A 13,511-nucleotide genomic window follows, 5' to 3' on the forward strand; every position below is an offset into this window, starting at 1 on the left:
CCCCTCTTTCGGTCAGCAAGAGTCTTCCATATATGAATTGTATGAGGGGTAGTAGCTGCTTTCACGAGTACTTTGTTAATGCAAGAAAAGTTTTCATATATTGACCAGGCAGACGAATTCATTCAATCCTTCTGCACTCCCATGCCAGTTTTTTTCTCTGAACGAATTTAAGGAGGCAATAACAGACAGACAGACAGACCGCCAGTTGGACGGACGGACGGACGGACGGACAGGCAGGCAGACAGACAGACAGACAGACAGACAGACAGACAGACAGACAGACAGACAGACAGACAGACAGACAGACAGACAGGAAATCATTTAAGCTCGCTGGGAAATGCTGTGCATTTACTAAATAGAGAAATAGAGGCCCCAGCGGCTGGCCGAGCAACGTGTCCCTCCCTAAACACCACTGGCCCCCGCTTAAGCTCCATCCTCCGACAAATCCGGCCTGCACGCTTCATTACTGCTGGAGCCACTCCAGTCTGTGGCTTTTTAAAGCATTCTCTCAAACATACAAAATAAAAACGATGCGCGAGACATTGTCGTATATTTGAACTTTATGATAAACTTGACGGCGACAGTAAGAACACCCCTCGAGAGTCCATATAATATCTATCGCAATAAAAAGTCGACTTTATCATCGGGTACCTACATAGTTCTTGTAGCCCTACAGTGGACAATGAGGTACTGATCACGCTAGCCCTTGGCGCACGGTTTATTCGTGACACACTCTTCATTGGCTTGCGGCAATAGCTGAGCTACAATTAACACACGCCCCTTCCTTTATTAGATACTTGTATTGCTCGTGTTGTCTGCTCATTCACACAATATTTGATGCGCGCTTTCTTTGCAATGATACTGCTATGAAGGCAGGAGCGTGATGACATGCAGTGATTTTCTGTACTACGGCGAAGAACTCCCATTCAGAGACATGAAAATTCTCTATTTCGGGAAATTTTTTTCCTGCAAACGTTCATGAAATTCCCAGCGTAATTCCCTGTACAACAGTACTCATTTCTGCCACCATCCAAGCAAAAGCATACTATAATTACACGTGTTTCACGTACTGGCGACTTTTGAAACCGTGACTAACCCCTCCACTACCGCACAACAAAAGTGTGACTTTATTAACAGTCCATACAAACGTCTGGATGCCTCGAAAGGTGATCAGTGTGGAGGCGTCACGACTGTTAGTACACTGCACATTGTGGGCTTCAAGTCAAACACAAATAGTGAACAAGAAATCGCTCTGCGTAAATATCAGAAACGAATCTCGAAGGCTATGCTTCTGTGCTGTATGCACCAGAACCGATTACAGCAGACGAAGAAGCACTGTGACCACTAATTATCGGTCGCCATAGGAGAATTTACCTATTCCTGAAATTCCCTTCAATATCACGAAGATTCCCTTTGACTCAAAATGATAGGCGAAAATCTCCCGAAGAAGGGAAAATTCCCGCCACGGAACATCACTGATGACATGCTGCAAGTGAGCCCTTTGAGTAAAAACGGTTACAATTCAGTGATTTGACTTAGCAGCAGCAGAAATTCGACAACAGCAAATATTAGGAAAACAGATATTCTGTCCCAGAACGGAAATGAACTCATGACTTAAAATTGAACTTTCTAGAAAAAATAAACGAGAACCCGAAGAGAACTGTTCGTTAGATAACATAAAAACAACAGAGAAGTAAAGAAGCTAAAGAGGAACAGAAAAAAAATACAAGAAGCTAAAAAGGACAGAAAAAGAATACATTTAATGAAATCCTACTTCACTTCTACTGGTTATGGGCAGAGCAAAAACGCTGTGTTTCTTATCCGTAAAAACTAGTGGCCCCATGGCCTTACCATTTGCACATGAGAATTATTTCACATGTCAACTGAGATATGCTTCACAGTCAAGTTTTAGATCAAAGGGCTTTCAAGGTAATTTCGAAAACATTCATAAATCTGCGGTAGAGGCTAATAATTGAAAACTGGAAGATCGGTGCTCAAAGACCATGGAATAAACAAAATTGAAAGATGTTGCAATAACAATATTAAAAGCGAAGATGAAGAAGGTGAGACGTGAGAACTGCATGGTACACGTTAGAGAATGGGCTGCTATAGCGTTTGGTGGTACTAGTCACCCTGATTTATTGCGAATACTTTAACAACTGTTTATTAATCGATAAATTAATCTGACTACTGGTAAACTCTGGCACTGTCCATGCTCTTTTCCTGCGACTGTGCATTTCAGTCTCAAAAACCCAAATTAGAGCTTTCGATACAAAAACTTGCGGTGAAATTTTACCTGCACTTCTTTTTACCGGTAGCACATTTTTCTGACTTATATTGCGTAACAAAATGATACCATACACCGTCCAAACGCTTTTTTGTATGAATCTTCTTTTTCGTTCTTCATTCGTTGTGCAAACATTCTGATATATTTGCCACATGTTTTATTTCAGACTATAGCCAAGGGACAACTTCATCCTTGGGATGTAGCGCTAAAGGTGGAAAATAAACCCAAAAATCGCTACGAAGACATCCTTCCGTGTGAGTAAACAACTAACAACTTAATTTGTATTTTAGTCAGGAAATGAAAGACAAGGAACTCTTTGCTAAAAGCACCACTGTTAGGTGGCAGTTTAATGAGTACCCGATTAGTAAATGCACACTCTTGCGTACCTCCTAGCCGTAAGTCAGATGTCAAGGGTCGAAGTATTTCTTTTACACACAAACTGACTGAAATGTCAGAAAAAAAACACGGCTTATCCCTCTTTCTAGGAATCAGTACAACTCGATAGTAAAACGCATCCTGACAGTAGTACTTAAACATTCATTGTGCTTTTTTTAACACAAGGGTGAAAGAATGAATTCTACAGCAACAAATCGCAATGTCACACAAGAAATGACAAGCAGCTGGAAACACACCTCAAGCCGAAATAACGGACGAAATGAGCCTACACAGGACGCGCGTGGACTAACAACTGTCACAGCTCTACACTTAGAGCGTGCTGCTCAAACACAAAGGAATATGCACCGTACAAACGCAAAAAGTATTACAAAACAAACACGAACAACTCTCACAATTCTTACTTCTTCACGAGTGAGCAGTTCACTCCTTTTGTAAACGCGGCCGTGGCAGCGAGGGAAGTGACTTTTTTTCTCTACCGAATCACGGGTCCGATAAGAGCACGCACGTGAGAGAATGCTCCATGAAAGCGTGGCGCTCATCGAAACGCTAGTGGTGACGGCCTTGAGAGCACACCCAATGGCGCACCTTCCGCCATCTCGCTAATGACAATAACGCGCCGAAGTTGCAGAGCTCTGAGGACTGCCAAACAATATATGACGTATATGAATAGCTTGCCACTAACAATATTGACATCGTACACTCCGTACCCTAGTGTTTTGGCGCCACACGCTGTAGACTGAGAGGTTGGTGGTTCGACACCCCACAACAAGAACATTCCTTCTCATTTTTTTAACGCGAACCATTTCTTAGCAAACTTCGACTTTAAACGTATCTATCTATCTATCTATCTATCTATCTATCTATCTATCTATCTATCTATCTATCTATCTATCTGTCTATCTATCTATCTATCTATCTATCTATCTATCTGTCTATCTGCCCGCCTGCCCGCCTGCCTACCTACCTACCTACCTACCTATTCACCCACCGACCCACCCACCCACCCACTTACCTACCTACTTACCTACCTACCTACGTTACTACCTACCTACCAACCTACCTACACCTACCTACCTACCGCTTACCACTTTCAGCTCTGCTGGCCGTTTCGATAATGGTATCAATACAAAACTTGGTATGGCATAACATGGCTGAATGACAAGCATAAGTGACTAGTCTTAACACAAAAATCATGACATGAATGTCATGAACAACATGATATACATTTTGTATACTTGCTGCTTTTGCAGTGGTTTCGTTCACATGACATATTACAAAACTGGTATGGTATGACATGACTGCATGGCTAACACAAGTGACAGACCCTAACATGAAAATTATGACATGAGTGTCATGCAACAATATGACTACATGCCACACTCATGATCCGCTCGCGGCAGTTTCACTAGCTCCACATATACCAAATTTGGAGTTACGAGACGTCAAGGGATGGCGGAGCTATAGGACTGGTGCAAACATTGTAATCCTGAGACGCATGTTATGTAAGAACATGACCACACACCACACTCAAGATGCGCTAGCAGCCGTTCCCCTAGCTCTACATGTACCAAGTTTGGTATCACGTGACGTCAATAGTTGACGAAAGTATATGACACGTCTAAACATGATAATCATGATATGCATGTCATGTAAGGCATAACTACATGATACGCTCATGGCATGCCCGGGGCCGCTTCACTATTTCTACATATACTAATTTTGGAATCAGGTGACGTGAATAGATGACGAAAGTAAATGACATGTCAAAACAGGATAATCTTCACATGGTAGCCGTGTAACGCATAATATACCCCCGCCTCGTAACGTTGTGCGGATTGCAAAGTGACATTTCAATCTTCCTCATTCATGCATCACATTTCATTGATTCCCACTGTACGTAGGATCAGCCAATTTTATTTTTCTTTGCAATGTGGTATTCATATTTTACAACGTCATATCCGTGACGGAAGTAGATCAGCGTAGTCGAGGTGAACCCAGCCATAAAACACTTTCGTGCTAACAGTTGGCTCAAGCTACTGCGTACGAGTCTTGCTCTCAGTACCATGCAAGGTGTCATGTTTTTAGGCAAGCATTGCAAAATCGAAATCAAGCAGCATGAACGACATATCGACTGCATTACAAACGTTGTGTATCGCATACCACTTTCAGGTTGTAGAGTGTACACACGGCAGACATGGCGTTGTGTAAATACTCCCTTCAATGAACAAAAACTGCTGTCACATCAGATGGAGGTGCGAATCCGGCTGAACATTACAGTGTGCGGCTGCTCACGCGTTTCTGATGATACCGAAGCTATTAGGCAACTCACGAAATGTGAAATCGATCTGACTGATGAGGATCAAATGCAAAAAAGAAGAAAGAAAACTTGGACACAATTGTTGTGTAAGGATACCCTCCTTACCGCTATCACGAAAAGAGATGTCTTTTTTTGTAGAAATGTAATAATGAGGTGTCATGTGCGGTGCGTTAATCTGCACGGTACTTTAAAGCGCTCGCGCGATTTGATTACGATTGGTTTGCCTCATTCACAGCCCTGTCATCTCAAATGTATTGTGTACGGGGCACACGTGCCTTTGCTTTTCATTTCCAGGAAATGTTGTCTTATTAAACTGTGGCAATCGCTCGCGTGTATGCGCATGAATTGAAATCTTCTTGGGTACATGTCTTTCAAGGCTTGCTTTGTCGATTTTGCAATGTACAAACAAGCCAGGCTTCAGACTCCTCTTTTATGTGTCTATTATTTGCAGGTAGCGTCTCTCATAATCATATAGTGGTTTTGGGACGTTATACCCCACATGTCAATCAATCAATTATTATTTGCAGGTAACTGTAGTGCGGGGAACAGCCTCTCTTTCCCTCACTGAATGCCCATACGAACATACAATAGCGAGGGTACACCGTAAAGAAGCCGGACTGTAGCAAATGCAGTGGTACAGCTACGACGAGCTTTCCCGCTAAACAATCGACGAGGACAGACGAGGCATGCATCACGACAAAAATGCTGTCCGTTCTGCCTTTACCTATAGCACTGGAGTTTGTCAGTTGTAAATTACGACGAACAGGTTCAAATTTTGCCGACTCATGCGTGGAAAGACGTGGTCAAGCCAGGGTTCGTATATCTCTTTCGAAGTGACAGGTACTAACTCGTCCATATTATAGACCCACGGAGGCGAATTGCGTCTCCTAGCTTTACTAAAGAAACTGTGCAGTGGTGTCTTGAGCTTTGTGGGAGCTTGTGTAGACCAGCCGGCAGCCTTGTTCGGTCATTTCACAGGTTTACGGTAATCTTACGCTTGTCCAGCCAGATGAAAAATGTTAATTCACTACAGCTTTTACGGATGCGAACCAGACAAAACTGCACCGAACATTTACTTTTCAAAATCTAAATACGGAAGTCTCATGGAGGATCTTGAATAATCCTTGAACCACTACGGAAGTCACCGTGTTGTCTTCTGTTGAGATGTAACGGCTTCCTTTGTTCTCACCTTGTCATGAAAAGAAGCGTTACCTCAACAAAGCTGAAAATTCTGAACTCTGCTTCTGAGCACCGACTTATCAGCAGAAATGACACTGACAGTGACCACGCCACTCATACCGTGTGCATGTAAGGCCGCCATTGATCATCACTGGTGACTTCTACCACATATTTATGCGAGGATGTTTTGTGAGATCTTGAGTTATTCTTGGAATTTTTCAGACGACCGTTCCAGAGTGAGACTGACTCCAATGGCAGGTTTTGATAAAGCGGACTATATAAATGCAAGTTATCTACCGGTGAGTACGCTTCTTGCACTGATATACATTGTGCTATTGATTAAGGAATGGCAGAATAAACGTTAAGATATATTACTCCCACAAATATTCTTACTTTTGCTGCAGAACGTTGGAGAAATCTTGGTTTTTCTTGCTCGGAGGATTTGCCACTTTCTGTATATTTCTAACAGTGGCTAGTGAAGAGGCTATCATGCCATTATATCAAACGATGGGACTAAGCGAGCAAGTTTCGGCGGCCAACCATTTATGAAAATGAGAGAATATCCTTGTTTCAATAGTTATCCTTTAGTAGCCAGTGTTCTCGATGTGCGAGGTGCCTCTCTTCACCCCAAATCCACGCTTCAGTAGCGTTGGCCATTCATTTATTTGAGTGCGACATTTTACAAAAAAACGATGCGCCTATTACTGCTATCATTCACTTTGAGCATTTCTGAACATTGATATGTCGCACTTATAAATTCTTGGATTTCTCGAGCACCGTGAGTACAATCTCATGAAAAAAAAATCCGAGGGCTTGTCAAACATACTATCATGTTTCCTCACAGGGTTACAAGTTTCCGCGCAAATACATTGCGACGCAAGGTAAGCAGCTTCCCTTCATTTTAGTTATTTAAAATAGTTCGTGACGTACTTATGATGATTACATAACGATGGCCAAACAATTTGTTCAAGACTATTTATTATGGCATCAGTTTTATTCAGGCACCTTACAACCCACGCAACAAGAAAGAATTTAATAGGTGCGCGTGAGATCTAAAAAAATTCATGAATAAAGTAGAGAACGTCTTCTCGAAAGAAACCGCAATAGTATACAAAGCAGCCGCGTTGCGCACGCCGTTGTCCCGGCTGAAACGATCGCCGACGCGGGTGCTAGAAAAATGGTTTAAAGTGAAACTCGGTGTGGCCTTTAGTCGAGTAAACGTTTTATTGAAATGCAATGACACGGGATTGATTGAGTTATTCGTGCGGTTAAACGCCCAAAAACCACCATATAATTATCAGAGACGTCATAGTGGAGAGCTCAGGAAATTTCGACCACCTGGGGTTCTTCAACGTGCACCCAAATCTGAGCACACGGCCTCAGCATTTTCGCCTCCATCGAAAATGCAGCCGCCGCAGCCGAGATTCGATTCCGCGACCTGCGGGTCATCAGCCGAGTACCTTAGCCACTAGACCACCGTGGCGGGGCGAAAAAACACAGGAGGCGGGTTGGGTTTCGTGCAAGTTTCGCAGCAAATAAACGAGCCGAAAGAGTGTTTTTACTCAATGTGCGCTCGAACGTTGCGAGCAGTAAAGAGGGTGAAGTGAGAGAGATGACACACGGCGAGCGGTGACAGGCTAGGGAAAGAGTGAAGCACTCGGAGGAAAGGCGTGACGTACTTGGCACCGCCCCAACAAGTTTGGCGCGGGGAGCGCTGTGTGGACCTAGGGACAGCGTTACACAGGCTAGTCAAAGAGCTGCTTCGCATCTAAAAATGCCCGTGTATCTGGGTGTTTGGATACAAGTTCACGATAGTCTTCTGCCAGCTTTACTACTTGAGTTCTGATCTCACAGGCGGCCACCCATGATGCCTCAGGCAGCACCTTCTCTGTGTTGAAAAATCCGCATCTAGTTGGCATTCATAAAATAGAGGAGGCGCTGCGTCAGATATGAAGGACATCCGGCTGTTCTGTCGCGACACGGCAGCTTGTGACTGTGGCCTACGCGATGGGCGCACGCTAGCAGGTTTCTTTCTGGCCGGCCCAATCGCCACGTTCACCATCAAAATAAACACTACGGTATTCACAAAAATACGTATGTGCAAACATCAACTCGCAAAGCGCAAGGTAAAATTGAGCTGGAAATTGTGGAGACTTCTTTTGATCCTCGCAGGTGGGGAAAACTGCGCTAGTAGGCCTTCCCTAGTTTTATTTGACTGTAAGGTTGGTTATCTCAGTATATAGTATTATTTATTGCCTTTTTTTTCAATCCCATACCTCGGTTTTTTATGCCGTTTAATTTTTTCATCGGGTTTATGCTTTTTTTTACGCTAAGCACCCATCTGTTGCTACGTTCTTCTTTGTTTTCCTCTCGTGCTCTTTTATTCTTGCACGTGTGCTCTATGGGAATTTCTGTGCCAGCTAAACAACTATTTAAGACTGTTTTCATCGCTGTTTGCAATATTTGAAAAAAAAAAAAACGTGATTGTCACGACGACTTTTGAGTGATTACAGCAGATAAATTTGCACTGGTGAATGCAGTAATAGCTATTTGTAGGTCAGCGCCTCTCGTCTCAGCTGTGTGTCTCTATCCAGGTGTGTCTTAGCGCTGCATGCATCCCAAACAACTTGACCACGAACCAATACACCCACACTGAAGTTATGTTTAATAATTTATTACGCTAGGTCCCATGGCGGCGACAGTGACAGATTTTTGGCGGATGGTCTGGCAAGAAGGGAGCTGCAAAGTGGTAATGCTCACCAACCTAGAAGAGCAAGGAAAGGTATGATCGCGTCTGAAAGATTTCAAATGCACTGATAATTTAAATATTTGAACTGTTTTGCAAAATAAGTCATATTGACGTGAGCTTACACACGTAGCATTCAGATGGAAATGTGCCCGGTTTATTCGTTTCCTCATAGAACAATGGTGTTTTATTTTTAATAACGTGCATTCAGGAAAACAGGAGCTAGGCTGACTTGATTCAACCAAGGCAAGAAAGATGCTGCTACACAGCACAGGAAGCGGTAGACTGATTATGTTATTTTATAGGCGAAAATAAAACGCATCGCGGATGTGACGTACGTTCACAGGAGTGTCATTGGAGAAAGCGAAATGATAGTAGGGTAGGGAAACCTCATGAGCGAGTAGAAGAGAAGTAAGGGCAGAAAGCGGGGGCGCCACCTTCACATGCGCGTTGGCAACAGGGTGCTTCTGCCATAGACGTAGCCATGGCAAGAGGGGAGATGGCTGTGTATATTTTGCGTGGGTTTATGGGACTGAATTCTTTGTGCGAAAATGTTCCAGAAGTTGGGCGAGTTCATGATTAGAAACTTGTACTTCTACTTAACGTAATAAAACGTATGAAAAACTACATAGACGTTTCGCCACCTAGGCAAGTGGCATTTTCAGTATGCACTGGCACCAAATGAACGAAGGTCACTCATTTTGTGCTAGTGCATGGGCAACCTTCGCTCATTTGATGCCATTAAGTACTGAGGATTTCAACGGCATAGATGATGAAACGTGTTTGTAGTTGTGGATATTTTGTTATGTTAAATCGGATTACATATTTGTAATCTTGAAGTGTGCGTTTGTATGTATTCACTTGCACATACCAAGATACGCAGAAATATAAATTATGGTTCGACAGTGCTCGCTACAGAAAAAAAAAAATCTCTGAACACGAGCACGAGTAAATTACTCGATCTGGGTCTCCACAACACGCTGGAGGAATCGATAAAGACACAGACTATAGCGCCGTATGAACGCCTTTCCAAAAGCACAACGGGCAGACACATACTAGAGAGTTTAGGAATTAGTTATCACGCTCAGCACGGTGTCAAACTCGACGTACCAAGTAACGTAAGGGGTAGGCTGGCCATCCTTCCTTTGCCGAAGAACATGTACCCTGAATACCGCAGAAGTAGACGGGTAAAGAGAGCACAGGACATACAGAGGAAGTGTGGCAAATGTCGAGTCGAGAGGCAGTGTTCGTGGACGCGGCCAGGTATGCGTGCAGGCGTGGCTTCATGACCGCTGTAATAGACCACCAGAACGTTTGCAAGAATAGCATCACGGTACGAACGGAGCACACGGAGACAGCAGAGGAAGTGGCTATTGCGCTCGCAGTGGCCACCACCACGGCCGAAGTGCACATAGTTATCAGCTACTCTCAGACCACAGTCCACAACTTCGCCAATGGCCGCGTCTCTCTCGAGGCGTTACGAATTTTACTTGCGGAAAAATTGAAAATAGAGACTTTTATGTATTAAAGACACCCACCCACACTTCCTCGCTCACCGGCAAGGAGGCGGCGCATGAGGCGGCTCGAGGGCTTACGGAGCGAGCCGCCACCATCACCACCACTGCCTCGGCAGCAAGGTCGGGTGAGGAATGAGAGTGGGAGGATTGCCTCACCGGTTTTAAAGGTATTACCCAGCATAAGAGATTGGCCAGGTGCAAATGTCCGCCACAACACCGAAAACTGAACAAAAGACAGGCGGCCACAATGGGATAGCTGCAGACCAGGACGTTTCAAAACCTAGTAATCATGACTTTCGGTTACCCAGAAATTTATGCGTGGCTCTGCACGTTTTGCGAGGCCAGGGCAACCCTGGAACACATGCTATGGAAGTGTGGCAAAGTGGGACTCTAAAAGAGGATGCAGCCTTGAACCGAACAGGCTGGGAGAGTGCTATGCTCAGCCATGCCCTCGAAGACCAAATGTGGGCCCGTCCAGTGGGCCGACGCTGCTGCCAGAGCTCAAGGGCTTGTGGCCGATACCTAAACGGGGATATCTGCCCAGGTACCTGTATAACTCGCCAGACTTTTTTTTTAAATAAGTTTGCGTCTCTCTATATCTCTATCTCTGCATCTCAGACTAAATACACTCGTCTCATCAACTGTCGTCAGGTACCAGGAAGCATTATCTTGTCGGGTGACATAAGCAAGAGTAACAATGCCAGCTGGTCTGTTACATCACTAATCTAGCATAAAAATTAGATGATGTGCCCGTGGTATCTAACCATAAACCAGCTTATCTCGAGCGAATGCTCATTTCGATCAAAGTGAAGCCATGTGCATATCGCAGCGTTGCGCTTCTCGCATTTACGAAATGTTTCTACTATGCATATACGCAAATTCACTTTTCAGTGGAGAAAATTCAATGAATATTGTAGTGCTCGCTACATTTCTTTTTAATCAATCTTCTTCGAATAATTTTTGCAGAGCTCTTTGCATTGTGAATTAGTTAAATGATTTGGTCAAGCACTGCTATTTTTGTATCACGGGGTATAGAGCTTTCGCTGTGCACTTGGGCAGACATTCACAAGAGAACGATAAGGTTAGCACTTGTTAACACGATTGTATGCCCAAACTCAGTGGTTTTTTTTTTCATTTGAGAGTTCGTGTCAGCTCACGCCACAATTGTTTTTGTTATTATGTCAACTCATTTACACTTCCCAAACCCGTCAATCATGATTTTAAACTGCGGCTGAGAACTGCATGAATTCAGGCAAGGTGACAAGGGTTCAGCGTACAAGGAAGAAAAGCTTATAAACTCAGACAAAGAAAACGAATAAGTTGACATCATTGTATCTTATTCTGTTTCCCTTTGTCCATGCTTGCACGCTACGTCTTCTGCCTTGGTGTTGGGTGGCGGACGTGATAAAAGTTTCAGCATGAAGCAGAGACAGAAAGCTAAAACATTTTCGTTCACAGCAACTGCCTGAAATGCTCTGGTTACCTTACCTACCATGCCTCACGCATATCGGAACTAAAAAAAACTCAAAAGACAAAAAAAAATACGGCTTCCATTGTAGCCAAATATTTAAAATTTTCAATGCATTCCTCATCGCAGACAAAGTGTGAACAATACTGGCCAGATACGACAAAGACGTACGGAAAATTCAGCGTGAAATTATTGAAGACGGAGACACAAGTCGACTTTGTTATACGCCAACTTGAGATTTCACTGGTGAGTACTACTTGCGCCTTTTTCTTTTTTTATTTGTCGTCATTGTTTTTACAAAAAATTACTCTCCTCCTGTTGCCAGCTTCCAAACTCCGCGGCAAAGACTTCTCCAACGCAGAATTACCCAGCCTTGCGTCTCCACTCTTTCCTCGTTCGTTGTGCTCACGAACGCTAACTAAGCTAATGACAAATTAAACGTTCTTGTCACATACAGCCTGTAAGTTATAATTGAAACAGTTTGCTGCACACGGTCACCTTCATGACAGCAGTACATATCGAGCACAACGCGATGTAGGAGGTAACGAGTTTCAGCAAGAATTTTGAAACATTTTTAAAGCGTATTTAGCAATACTTGCCGCCAGCTAATAACTATACCACCCTCGAATTCAACGGCCTGTGGCATTTGTGTTATAAAAAATTCTGGCATATCTCATTACAGAATGAATATATAATTAAGTTGAAAAAATTATTTTGTTGCTTTGAAATTGTGTGTTATAAAAAATTCTGGCATATCTCATTACAGAATGAATATATAATTAAGTTGAAAAAATTATTTAGTTGCTTTGAAATAGAACATAATTCTCGTTAACATTTCCACTCCTTTTAAATGGCGCGACTGGTATTTTGGCATTGAATTATCTTCTCCCGCCCTCCTTTTCTCAGTCGCTTCTTTTTTTTCTAATGTTTCTTACTTTTCCGTTCTTGAGTGCTGAACGCCAATCACATACATTTAGTTTTGTTGTTTCTTCCTTTATTAGCACGTTTTACTGTACTGTGATCCACACAAGTGGGATATGAGCACGCCGATCCTCTCCCCAGTTTATTTTTACGCAGATTACAAGTACCGCTAGCCACACCATGTCACAGGGGGCCCATAACTAGCCATTTCAAGAGAAAAAAAAAAAGAAAATTACATCAACTCTCACTAAAAAGAACCGTGAGTAGCATACGAAGCAGCGCATGGGTCGACTTAAAGTTCCGTTCATCACCGGTGCCACCTTGCCCGAAGTTAACACGACTTTGCAAGTGGAGCACCACATGAATACCCGTAGTGCTTGTTGCTGTTACTCGTCCTGAACTCTTGTCGAAGCAAGCTACGCGGGTTCATCGCCACGCCACGCGGGAGCATGCTCATTGAGCGTCTGCAGAATCTCCATCCCCGACGCCATCAAGTGATTGCCGAGAAGGTGACGGAGGAGAGACCACAGCCAAGTTGACAGGCCTGAACGCGCAAACACGGGCCAGTGCGTTCTGTGTAGGATTCAACGAGTTGGTTTATTGCGCATCTGCAGAATCTCATTTCCCGACGTTATCGTGTGATTGCTGAGAGAGTTCAAGAAGTAGAAGTCACAGCTAGC

At 43.5% G+C, this 13,511-nt stretch overlaps 1 protein-coding gene across 5 annotated transcripts in view; it reads left to right on the forward strand.

Moving 5' to 3' along the window:
• LOC142786439 (receptor-type tyrosine-protein phosphatase T-like) overlaps positions 1–13,511 on the forward strand; it is a 253,813-nt gene that overhangs the window by 183,446 nt on the left and 56,856 nt on the right. For all 5 annotated transcript variants that reach the window (XM_075884122.1, XM_075884121.1, XM_075884119.1 and 2 more), the window contains 5 exons: positions 2,454–2,541; positions 6,402–6,478; positions 7,024–7,060; positions 8,864–8,961; positions 12,040–12,156. In XM_075884122.1, coding sequence (XP_075740237.1) covers positions 2,454–2,541; positions 6,402–6,478; positions 7,024–7,060; positions 8,864–8,961; positions 12,040–12,156 — 417 coding nt within the window. The remainder of the gene's footprint in view (positions 1–2,453; positions 2,542–6,401; positions 6,479–7,023; positions 7,061–8,863; positions 8,962–12,039; positions 12,157–13,511) is intronic.

Source organism: Rhipicephalus microplus, unplaced genomic scaffold (genome assembly GCF_043290135.1).
Source record: "Rhipicephalus microplus isolate Deutch F79 unplaced genomic scaffold, USDA_Rmic scaffold_24, whole genome shotgun sequence".
In the NCBI taxonomy this organism is placed as follows: Eukaryota; Metazoa; Arthropoda; class Arachnida; order Ixodida; family Ixodidae; genus Rhipicephalus; species Rhipicephalus microplus.